Genomic DNA, 12495 nt, shown 5'->3' with positions numbered 1-12495 from the left:
AGGATAACTTCTGCTCCTCTCCCCTTCCTGTACTGATCCTTACACTTTGTGAAACTGATTTGCTCCCATCGTAACACTCACTCACGACATCGAGATCGCTCAAGACATAAGTGTAATCAGGTGGCATCTTAGTTCTTTGATGCTTTGGCATCTTGAGTCGGCTGATACGGATGTATCCTGTGGTTTCTTACAGATAGCAGAAGAGCTCTTCCTGTTCCTCCAGGAATGAAGTAAGTACATTATGTCACCCCTCTTTTCTCAATAGACTCATTCAACAGCGAGCTCCACGATGCCTTCTCTGGTTGATACCACTCTTCTATAGGGGTGGTTGTGTAATTTGAACGAAATATTCCAGAGATTGTGAAGATAAGTAGGCTTTGTTGAAATGTCGGGATTCTTCCAGCATGATGCACGAATATAACCCCCTCCTAAGCAGTGACACCTTAGATGACCTGCTCCTGTCCCATCATGTTTCACCTGAGGTGTCAGCATCTTCTAAGTATGCTTTTTATTAAGGGTTGAGGATGCAGCTATAGCCAAATATTGTGATGACATGGCATTATATATTATGTTATTGCAGTTGTATCTTCCAGAACATAGCTAAACGGTAGTATTGTTATGGTTTTGAATGTTCTTCTTCTTTGGCAGTCCAGTCTCGGAAGACTATCGATCTGTGCACCTCTGGAGTTCTCTTGTGACTTCTGAATGTTAGCTGTAGCCAAATACATGTACTGTAATTACATGGCGTTATTATGTTATTGCAGTGGTATCGTCCAGAACTTAGCTAATCTGCAATATTGTTGTGGTTTTAAATGTTTGTTTTACTTAAAAGAGGGTTGCTTACATGTATACATGTGGATATTCTGGATGTCTTACAGTTTTGATGATTCCTTCAGTAAACATTGGCACTTTAGGTACCTGTTAGTGTTAATGTTTCTGAAGTCCTAGCTATTATTTGGAGAGGATTTTGGTAGAATGTGTAATTTTTTTTAACTGTCTGATTTACTGTTGATTTGTGGTTTCATTATCAGCAGTGCTCCCAATGGCAGAGAAAGCAGGAAAAGTGATGCTTCCAGCAAGAAAGGTTCCCTGGTCTCAGGTAAGACAAGTAATACACATACGTTAAAGTAAGAGCATTCAGTACTCATTTCTTACTGGCAAGTTGAAATATAATGATTAAGATTAATGGGATTTTCAAAATTTAGTTCAGTTCAGTTCATCCTCTTTTTAGAGGTGACACACGTGTTTCCACAAGTTCCTGTCAAAATTGTCAAAATGTATTGTTTTTTGTAATCTTAAGTTACAAGTGCTGCTTAAATGATTTGATGGACTAACAACTGTTACGTTAAAATGATTTATCATTACTCTACACAGAGATAGAGAACAGTTGTTGAAAAGACTAGTTCTCTATCTTACTACTGTAATAGTTTGTGTATGCAGTATACATTTGATCCCTCATCTAAACCCCTTTCCCCTACTCTCTCAAACTTACCTCCATGCTTACTCGGATAGGTACATACTGTAAGTAAAACGCTTCTGTTGGTATCTGTGTATTCTGCATCTTCACATTGTGTATCTGTCTCTATTGTAAACCTATTGTATGTCATCTTGCTATCATCCACAAAAAGTAAATCATAGATTTAACAGTGTTCCATGTGATACATTGCACTGTTGAATACTTGGTAGCTTACATCAGATGAAAACACAGCGAATAATCTAAGAAGTTCAGTAGAGTTTTGGAATGAGTGAAGTATATTATACCTATGTACTAGTACATGTAAGAGCCAAAGTGACAGCTATCTTTGGAGTCCACTATCAGTAGACAGGGCTCGAGATACATTTTTGGGTCAATTTGCACTGGTGCAGAAGAAAAAAAATCACTTGCACCAAAGATAAATTACTTGCACAACCAACTTTTTGCACATTCAGGAAAGTATGATACCCCTATTCCCAAAGATGGTCGCTTTTGAATTGCATGTTTAAGGCCACTAAATGTGTCCCAAACTCGTAAAAAATGTATTGAATACCAGTTAAAAATGGATACAAAATGTTGCTTGCTTAATGTGTAAATTGTTTGAGTACCAATTCTTCATTTGGAGTAAAAATTTACGAGAAGAAAACTACAAGGGGATACTGTACATTTCTACTGGTGGTAACTTACACCAGTGCATATCTTCATGAAATTAGGTGCACAGCTTCAATTTTATGTGCGCAGACTTGCACATGCAAGTGGTATTTCGAGCCCTGGTAGACATGTTACCTGTTCCCTCTGATCCTCCTGTATTAAACCTTGCTGTGTCTGTGCCTCTCGTCTCTGTGCTGCTGCCTGTCGGACCTGCTAGTGGCTACCATGACCACCACTGATGACGAAGATGAGGGTAAACTGTTCTGTCTCTGCCGTGCATGTCACTTCATGTTCAAGATATTCTTACATATCAGATTCAACATTCTCTCCCCCCAAACAACTGTTTTTTAGAAAGTTTAAGAGACTGCGTTTTGACAATACATCATTCTCAAACATTATATTTTCTCTTTAAACATTTTAAGACAGAGACTGGTGTGTGTTGCTGCTGTATGCCTCTTACTCTTATACCAATTCTATCCAATGCGATAAGTTGATAACTCAAGGAAAAATATTAAAGACTTCTTCCTTTCAGTTTCACTATACTTGTACATGTCTCTTGTGCAGATGATGATTTGATTACCTATTTTTATCACAAAAAATATCATAAAAAGGTTATCTTGATGGTTTGATTAGTACCGTATTTCTTCTAATAAAGGACGCACCCCAAATAAAGTGCGCACCCCCGATTTGGGCTTTACCGCAACCCCAATCACGCCAGCTGAGATACTTCACTGAAAAACCTTAATAAAGTGCGCACCCCCGATCTGCCGCCGTCGCTCGGCACGTGTCTCCAAGATGTGACCACGCCCCGGTATTCGGCACGCTATGAAGTCCTGGTGTCTTTCTTAATCGTTCCATTTTCAAGGAATTTTCGGGAAAACATTACCATTATTTGGGGTCAACATTTAACCCTCTACTCCGCTCAAATTTTGAGTAAAAAGTTTTGAAGTTTAAACGTCACGCTGAGAACCTCGCGCCAGGATATCTGACAAACTTCCTTGATATTGAAGGACCAGACGACGATCCGCTTGATTTCTACCGGGCTAGTCAAAGACAAACGTGTAAAGCGGCGTGGGTTTTCGCGTTTTATCCGTCAAAACAAAAACAAAACTCCCGCTGAAGCGAACTCTGGAACATTTCAGATTCTAGCTATTACGTTTTTGATAAATAATATCTACAGATACGCACGATGTGCCCATATTTGCAGCCGTGTGGGTGGTTAGGAAATTATTGACGTCGCAAGCGGCGTAACAGTACAAGCGGCGTGGGGCACGAAATTATGGCCGGCCTGACACACTGAAATAGTCGCGCGGTTGAAAACACCCAGCGTTATTTGGTGTCTCATAATTTGATATTTAATATCGCTAAATCAATTATTTTTATATCTAGAATTCCCTTTTCAAAAATATACGTATGATGTAGCATCGTTATCTTGTAAACATAAGAACATGATTAAGAACAGAACATGCATAAATTATCGTTGCGTGTCGGCGAAGTGACGGGGCTAGCCTGCTGGGGCAATAATCGGTGACTTCCTGACTTACGTCGCGACTTTTCTCGAGAGAAAACCTAAATAAAGTGCGCACCCCGACTTTGGCTTTGACCTGAAGCCTCATCTTGAAGGTTGAAATGTCAAAAAAGTGCGTCCTTTATTAGAAGAAATACGGTATGTTTTTTGTTATGTACTTTTTTAATATGATCTTTCACTATTCTTTCTGTGCCTGATTGAAATATCTTAGAATATGTTAGAATATCTTGGACTGTGTCTTGTAATGTCATGTTGATATCAAAACTAACACACAACATCACATTTGCACAACACGAATGTTGTACCTGCAACCAGGACAGACATGTACATCCTTTTCTGTGTTCCTGAGCACATTTCTACTGGCTGTGTACAGTATTGCACAAAATGAGTTAATAGAAAGGGAGGAAGAAGCTTGCAGGCAGGGAAAAGAAACATGGTATTTATAGGAACTAGATATTCTAAAAGTTTCATTACCAGTGCTTATGATACAACATATACACAGAAAGTTACAGTGACTAAACACATGTCTGTCTTCTGTTGCATGTACAGTGTGTTCCTGTTGGATACTGTTACTAAATGTTATCACAGATTTTAGATATTAAGCGACTTTGTAGCATTGTATGTACATGTAGCTGTTGTATTCATGCTGCCATAGACAAGTTTGATTAAAAAATACTTGATATAACTAGTCAAATATCTAGCTATTTTGATTGTTTTTATGGATAAGACTAACTTTGAAGATAGTTATGGTGTAGAGTTTGACTAGGTTTTGTTTTGCATTGCACAGAATCAGATGACTATGCAGAGATTGTGGATGATGATGACTACTCCATGCCAGCTAGTAAGTCACTTCTTCTCATCATCTTCCTTGTCAGATCTTACAGGAGAAATTCTGTATTATTCTTCCATTTTCAGTTAAAACTATGGTTGTTAAACTTTCATAAAGTTGCAAACTTTATTTCTTAAAGGATAAGGCCACACCAATTTAATTTCTTGGTTAACAGATTTAAAAAAAAATTTTAGCAACAAAAAAAATCATGAAAACAGAAGGCTGGGGTGAAAACTTGCACCTGACCCTGTTCACTCCCTGAAATTGTGTGCATCAAAGTACAAACTTTCCTATGAGATTCTGTTATCCTGTTGATTTTCCAATCTAGCATTTTTTTTCGTTAACCAAGATATTAAAATGGTGTGGCCTAAAATGATTTTGTTAACTACAATGTAAGTAGTATGAGACCAAGCAGAGTGCATTCAATGGAGCTAAATGATTTTCCATGCAGCAGTATTGCCTTTTTGTCCTGTTCCAGTATTATGTAGCTGTTCCCCAGTTAACCTAATCTTTTACGCTTCCCAATGAAGCTATCTACCGTTGTCAGCTGGTGGTATAGACTACTATAGTATAATTGTAAATTATCAGTGAAAAGCAGACATCCCATTCAGTTCTACCCTATAATCTCTGCCAGTGTAGCTGAATGGAACCAGGCTCCAACAAGGGAAGATTCCTTTGTGTCTGCAGGCTGAGCACCCATCCCTTCTGCCATTAACCCGATTAAAGCATCCATTTGTGTTGGAGATAGATTCCAACAAAGATTTTGTGGTACCCCGCCTTTCTGAACAGGACAATGCTCCTTTTTCCCTACCCCATGAAGCAGGTAATGACATTAAAATGGATTCACCATGCTCACTATTAATCATGGAGCTAATTAGAGGGATGGCTCCGATCAGGCAGTGTATTGGGTTTTGAGGATTATAGACAGAATATCCTTTTCCTGTATAAAGTCTTTTGATACTTAGTTTTGTATTGGTGCTCCCTGTAGTTTGTAACCAAAGTATACTCATAGTCCCCACGAAAAGAGCCGCATACATCAATCTAGATTGCTGGTATTATCAAACGGATAAGTTGCAGCAACTGAGTGACCATCAAAATTACTAAAGGGTACCATTTGTAACTTATTGACTTTTTCAAAGTACTAGAATGGCTTTTCAAACCACTTGCATTGTGTGTCAAGATCACTTGGGCATCAGGCCAAAAAGACTAGTGGTAGGAAGTAGATGTTGGAAGTAGGCGTGTCCCATGCCAAGAGCTAGGGAGTCAGGATACATGTTGAACTTGAAGGCTGTTTATAAACAAGAGGATGTTTTCAACTTTTTTTCATTTAGCAAGGAGAAAGTCTCAAGGAGAGTGCACCATATACATGTTGTACCACTTATTGGTTAATCTAATGCCAGCTCAGAAGAGGACTAGAAATAGTCATGCTTTTAAGTACCAGAGTTATCAGCCAAGGATTGATGTGTTCAAAAATTCGTATTTCCCGAGAACCATAGTAGAATGGAACTCGTTGTCATCAAGTACTGTAGGAGCTTCCTCACTAAGTAGCTTTAAAGAACGGTTGCAGTCAGATATCCAAAGACTAGGTGTAACAGACCGTTCGGTGTAATATGACCAGCTGCTGCCGCGCCGCGTGCCTGCGAAGCTGGTGTGTTAAGCCTAATGGCGGTTATACCGGCTATATAGATACAGATACAGATACAGAATCTCACTTGCGTTCACTGATCTCAAAAGTTGGCTGATGAGTTTCTTATTGAGTATACTAGTCAAGATTACATTAGGTTGAATAAGTGGACAAGTTGGTTATTGATTGGATAGCTTAGGGCTCAAGCAAATCATGTTACTTTTCCCATCAATGCAAATAAACAAAGTCATTGTAGTGTCAAAATCAGTTCAAATGCTCTGTAGCAAAATTAGAACACATCATTTGTTTCGACAAAATGAAAAACATTTATGTATAATATCTATATATTGTCCACAGTGTACAACACACAAGTTTACTTTGAAGAAATACTAAGTCTTATTGTCATTGTCATTGTTAAAACAGAGTTTAATATGTCAAACAACATCCCCACATTACAGGAAATGACATCATGCATTAAGACTGCCTTCCTGTGTTTGTTCTGATGTGTCAGCTTCTGAATCAGATACATTTTCTGCTGACTTGTCCTCAACTGTTTACTCAGACCTAGTTCAACTTCTGGCAGGGGGACAAAATCAATTACCCTACTCCCTGTCTCCCTGTTGTTGTCTTGTTCCCTCACCATGAGTTGTTTGCCCAAGACTTAATCAATTCTAGAGAGAACGAAGAGCCTCATAATCATATAGATATAGTACATGAAATTCCCAGCAATGCACTGCAATGAAATTAAATGTTCTCTCAATGCCATATAAGTTTTATATTCTCTGTTTGGACTTTGGGGAGAAAAAAATTTGGATTGAATTGTGTTAGGCTGATCATATCAAAAATTGTCAGATGATACATTTGTATGTATTAATATTGCATGAAACCATATATTGACAAAATCACTAGTTTAATCAAGCATGTTGAATAGGCATTGTTTGACAGTAGCAAAATGTAGGGTTTTTTTTAGATGTTCCAGCTTTGCATTGCAATCAAAGTCCAATGTAGGTCAGTGGGAAGAATTTCAAAGTTATCCTACTTAAGAATCTATTTTGCTGTGTAGAAATCATGAGATACATGTAAGTGTCTTATCCAGGGCTGTACTGTTTTTGGTTTATCTCCTCTGAGTCTGTTGTAGCTGATCCCACATACATGTTATCTCCTGGTCTCAATCCAACATCACAGTCTCCCTGCTGTTGCTGGCCACTTCCTTGCATTGTGTGGATCTGTATCTGTATAGCCGTTATAACCGCCGTAAAACACCAGCTTCGCAGGCACGCGGCGCGGCAACAGCTGGTTATATTACACTGAACGGCCTGTCACACCTAACTTTTGCACATCTGACTGCAATCCTTCTTTGAAGCTATTTAGTGAAGGTGTTCCTTCAGCATTGGATGCTGGCCAATAGCCTCCTGTGCAGGCCTCCCAGGCGGCGCTGGCGATAATTTTTTTGGGAGCGCTGATTCGAGACTTAGCAGGGCCAGGGTCTTTTGCTGGGGAACCTGTATTGCTGGGGAACCCGTATTGTCGCCTATGGAGATTCCCCAGAAATACTCGTTCCCCAGCAAAAGACCCTGACCCCGATAAGTTGAAAATTGTGAATGTTATTGAGTGCTCCCAAAAAAAATATCTCGCAGGCGCCTCCCGGGAGGCCTGCAAAGGAGGCTAACTGGCCAACTTGTTGAACTGGACTCCCCTGCACTGTACCACCCTCCCGTTAATTACGCGTTGGCCAGAGTCCCAACTTGCTTCAGATTCTGTCAAAATAGGGATCTAGGTCACTCTGCGCAAGAGAATGCCCCTTTATTTGTCAGCTGTTGTGTTCCATTTAGGGAACCTCCAGTGCATTTCTATAGGGGGAGGGATGATACGGAAAAAATTCATGTTGCCATGGTAACTGATAATCAGCTATAGCCTACAGTGCTAGAATTCATGGATATAACTGACAGCACTTTTTAAGCTCCTGTGAAACGATTGTTGTGCTTAGTCCAAACACATGAATAAAACTGGAAAACTGCAACAGAATTTGTCTGCTTTGGAGAAAATCTAAAGAATGCCAGTTGTTCTGCCAGTTGTTTTGCATGGCATCTGTTACTTTCAGCATTCTTATGCTATGCCTGGCCAACATATAGATCTGAATTGAATTGAATACGCTTTCCCTTGGCATTATTACGTAAATTTGACCCTCAGATACTCCAAAGTGTCTATTAAAGAGAGCGATTACTTCATATTTGTGTACATGTTTGAGAGTAAAATATTCCCTCCCTACACTATCCTTTGATAAGTTCAGTGTAACCTTACTCTCACACACAGATCCATAATGTACAGACCCTGTCCTCAGGAATGGAGTGCCCAATGGGAGACAGCTGTATAAATGTCCTCACAGTACACAACTGTGGAGTCTTCACCCACAGCCTTGCATCTGTAATGTGCATATTTCCTTCGGCTTGCTAGCTACCATAGCACCGTATAGTTTCTGTATGTCCCCGATCCTCACTGGGTCCCTATAACTCATTGTTGTTTTTATCGGTCAGGTCTGTATTAAACCAGTTCAGCACAGACTGTTTTATAAGTTTCTATTCTGTATCTCTGTATTGGGCAGAAGTTTGTGTTTGTCGTTGACTGAAGTGATGTCTCCCCCCAACCTCAGTGGTTTCACATGTAGTACTTGATTTACAGGTCATGACAACTTTTGATGGAGTCAAGGATTGCCTTGTTCCTTATTTGGCACAAGCGTCCTGGGGTCATGACCCTTGGAAGATACCATATCCGTAGATATGAAGGGGAGGAACAGGAAGTCAGAGAAGTCATTAATTTTGGAGCCTTTGCTTGCTTTGAAAATATGCAAAATGCAACAAAATTGAAGAATCAAAACTTAACTATTGGAAAACATTTTCTTGAAAGTGTTTGTCAGAAATAAGCACTTTTAAGTTGCCTCTCTCCTCCCCCCAGTTGTGTGGATGAAGTATGCCCTGCTCCCCTGGGTAGATGATAGTGTACACTAGACACAGGGGGTCCCAGCTTTAGGCTCCCTTGAAAAAGAGTTCAGTTAGGGGCTGGGCTGACAAGATGGAGTGGCTGAGACGGAGAAGTAGTCGACGACGAAAAGGTACCAACAAAGTAATCCTTCTGTAGTGTCACGGATACCTGATCATCGTGGTGTGTTTTGAGCACAGTTTGATAAACAGTTCCGGCTGTTGTGGCTTGGCTGATGTCTGTGAGGAGGAGACTCTTCCCCTGAAAGTTGTGCCAGGCACAACCAGGGTCCGTCCCCTGAGCTTGCTGTGTCCTGTCTGTCTTTCCTCCGGACACAGGGTAGACTTGGGAGCTGCCTTACTAGCCATGGAATGTTTCAGTTGCTTAGGAATCGCCATTGACCGAAAAGTTTAATCTGTTCGGTTCATAGATTTCTAATTATCAGATGCCATGAATGAATGCTGATTGTGGTATATGATACCTGACACTAGAGGAGCATTTAGAAAACCTGGTGGTGTTTTCGTTTCCGTGTTTTTGGCCAAAGTTGACAGCTAACGACAATGATTGCACTGAAGTGCTATGTTTTGATGTACTTGTCCTATTCTCTATTGTTAAGGCGCAGTTTACATTACGTTTTTCGCGTCAGCGGCGAAATTTCCCGCTGTCGGGAGGCCGCTGTCGCGACGTCTCTAGACACACCGCCCGGAAATCTGACAGACACCTGCGGTGCTTGCATTTCGCCATCTTGTAGAAAGTATCGGGCGTAAGCATAACAAAAGCAAGAAACAAAATTGTATGATTGTACAACGGTAGACGGCGTCTCCCCGCCCGTATTAAACTACAATGCAAAGCCTTGTTTATGTGTAGATATTCCATGCTCATCACTCGTAAATGTGGGGAGGGGGGCACAAGTACGATAAATATATCCGCGGGGAAATGAATGCACGGCACAAAAGTCGCCGCGGATCCCGCGAATCTCTCTCTCTATATATATACCGGGGATCTAAGTAGACTTACAGTATGCTAATCAACGCGTGCTTTATGCTAATCGCCGAAACCCTGACTCCCGCTGACGCGAGCCCGACGTATTCTCTTTAGACGGAGTTTGAAGTTGACGGGGACTCCCGCTGTGCTGACGGGCGACGGCTTCGAAGCTGACGGGAGAAAATTTGTTGACAGCGGGACTACGTCGACGGGAATTGTCTTTACACGGGGTTCCAGCTGTCGCCAGTGGCGCTGACGCCAGTGGCGCTGACGGCAAAAGTATAATGTAAAGAGAGCCTAAGTTAAAATAATCCAGTGAGATTTGTTTGGATTAAACCTAGTTTATCACCCTTATCAGAGAAATTATTTTTCTTGTTGGCAGATTGATTGATGTATTTGTAGGAAGTATAAACTTTGCAGGATTCATGATGATTTGTAGATATTTATCTTGGAGTCTTTGTTATATTTTCATCCAACAGTTTTTCTAGTCTTAGCAAATCATGTCTTATGTTAGAACTGTAGTATTAAAACATAGGTTTATGTTGGACTTTAGACTATCAGTAACATAGACTTTCTTTAACATAGACTTTCAAAAACCTTTCCATTCTTTTTTTGAATGTTGGAAACATAATTTACATTCAGCTATTACTATTGCTTCTCGAAGTAGACAGATAGAGAAAATATCTTAACTTTTATTATGATGACACACAGAAATTATGCCTGAAACAGTGTGTATAACATGGATCAGAGACAGTTATTTTTCTGCCAGCATACTGTGGTTTACTAGAAGTAGTAAGTGAAACAAGAGAAGCTGATCTGTAGAGACTAAACAGAGACCAAAGTCTCTATCCTGCTGAGATGCCAAACATGTCAAAGATCTTAAGTCAGGAATTTCGTTTTCTTCTTTTTGCAAGCACACAGGTTCTCAACAATGCTGAAAGCACATTCAGTTTTTCTTACTTTCCTCTGAAAATTTTGTGTCTGAAAGTCAGGGTTTGTGCCATATGGATAACTGAAACCTGTATAACGGTCCTTGGCAATGCACCCGGGCATGTTTACATAATGTGGGCCACAGTATTCATGTCATTGGGCTGTGAAAATCCTGTCAAAGAAAGGACACCTTTGGCTGTTTATTGTTATGTTTACAATTGTACCCACTACGTTTATATGTTGTGGCTTACAACAGGCTCGAGTAACTGCCAGTGCAGGGAAGGGCAGGAGGTACAGCAACTGACACTTTGGCTTGAATTCAAATACAGCTCTCCTGCCACACTTGTCATTACTCAAACTAAATGAGGTATTTCCTAGAAGTGCTTTGATTGACACAAACTTAACAACCACATGGCAATGAGAGGAAGTTTTCTGGTAACAGACTTAATCAAGTTAGCTGAGCTCTTGTTCTGGCAATCTACAGCAGTTACCAATAACACTAACAGTGATTTCTTAGAACGTTATGTTTGTACGATAGAAATGTGAGACTGTGTTTTGCTGGAAACCTTGACTCTTGTAGTAGAGGAATCCGTCTTGGAGTTGACTTTGAACTTGGATGTTTCTCAAAAGCTATACTTACCACCCAGGTTGAAGAAAACTAATTTTGTCTGTCCTTACTTGTAACTGATTGAGGATGAATGATGGGATGTACTTGTACATGTAGGTGTGCCGATCCCGGTTTCCTTGTTAAAGTTATAAAGTTCATGTTAAAGTTGCAGATAATCATAAAGTTCATGTCCAGTCCTATAGTTGCTACCCAGCAGTTTGGTTGACTCAACACTTTAGTGGGAGAACAATGATTTTGTTAATGATGATTTGCCCATACATTTTTGTTTCCATCCTTTTACATGTACATAGGAATACAATCATTGTACTACTACATTGCATAGTCAGTGCTCTCTAATCTAAGTTCCCCATGCCTGAGAAATATATATTTTCCAACAACACTCCTTTGCCAATAGACTGCAATTATTCAGCAACCAAAGTTGGATTTGTGTGACCCTTGGTTTTGTAATTGTAATACTGTAAATCACTTTAATATTGCGACAGGAATATATAGCGGTTTGGGGAAAATGGAGTAGGTCACAGCACTTAATTGTAACGGTGGGAACAACCATCATTATCTCAAATATTAGTGATCATATATTTGCAATGATGAAATTTTAGCTGTTGACTAGTGACAAATTAGCTAAAATTAAGTTACAGTTAACAAATCAAGAATTACAGTATGATTCAATCATGTAAAATGATAATTTAAAAGACCCCCCAAAAACATAAAGATTTGTTATTCCTCATTAAAATTCATTGAGAAATCTGTCAAATCTTTGGTTGCTAAGCGATGGCATTCTCTAATAGAACAAGGTTTTACTTGGTAAGGTTTTAACAATGAATGATGGGCTAATGTACAAACTTAAACAAAGTTATGTCAGGGCCAGGAG

General features: G+C 39.8%; 1 protein-coding gene across 9 annotated transcripts in view; it reads left to right on the top strand.

Annotated features, from left to right (window-relative positions):
- Positions 1-12495, top strand: part of LOC136427693 (focal adhesion kinase 1-like) — a 62654-nt gene that overhangs the window by 20538 nt on the left and 29621 nt on the right. For 6 of the 9 annotated variants that reach the window (XM_066416760.1, XM_066416764.1, XM_066416763.1 and 3 more), the window contains exons 11-14: positions 194-230; positions 1032-1099; positions 2343-2378; positions 4441-4494. In XM_066416760.1, coding sequence (XP_066272857.1) covers positions 194-230; positions 1032-1099; positions 2343-2378; positions 4441-4494 — 195 coding nt within the window. The remainder of the gene's footprint in view (positions 1-193; positions 231-1031; positions 1100-2342; positions 2379-4440; positions 4495-12495) is intronic. The other 3 variants (XM_066416756.1, XM_066416762.1, XM_066416761.1) reach the window with 3 other exon arrangements.

The sequence above is a fragment of the Branchiostoma lanceolatum genome, chromosome 2 (assembly GCF_035083965.1).
Source record: "Branchiostoma lanceolatum isolate klBraLanc5 chromosome 2, klBraLanc5.hap2, whole genome shotgun sequence".
Classification (NCBI taxonomy): domain Eukaryota; kingdom Metazoa; phylum Chordata; class Leptocardii; order Amphioxiformes; family Branchiostomatidae; genus Branchiostoma; species Branchiostoma lanceolatum.
This window is presented reverse-complemented; position numbering and strand designations above follow the sequence as displayed.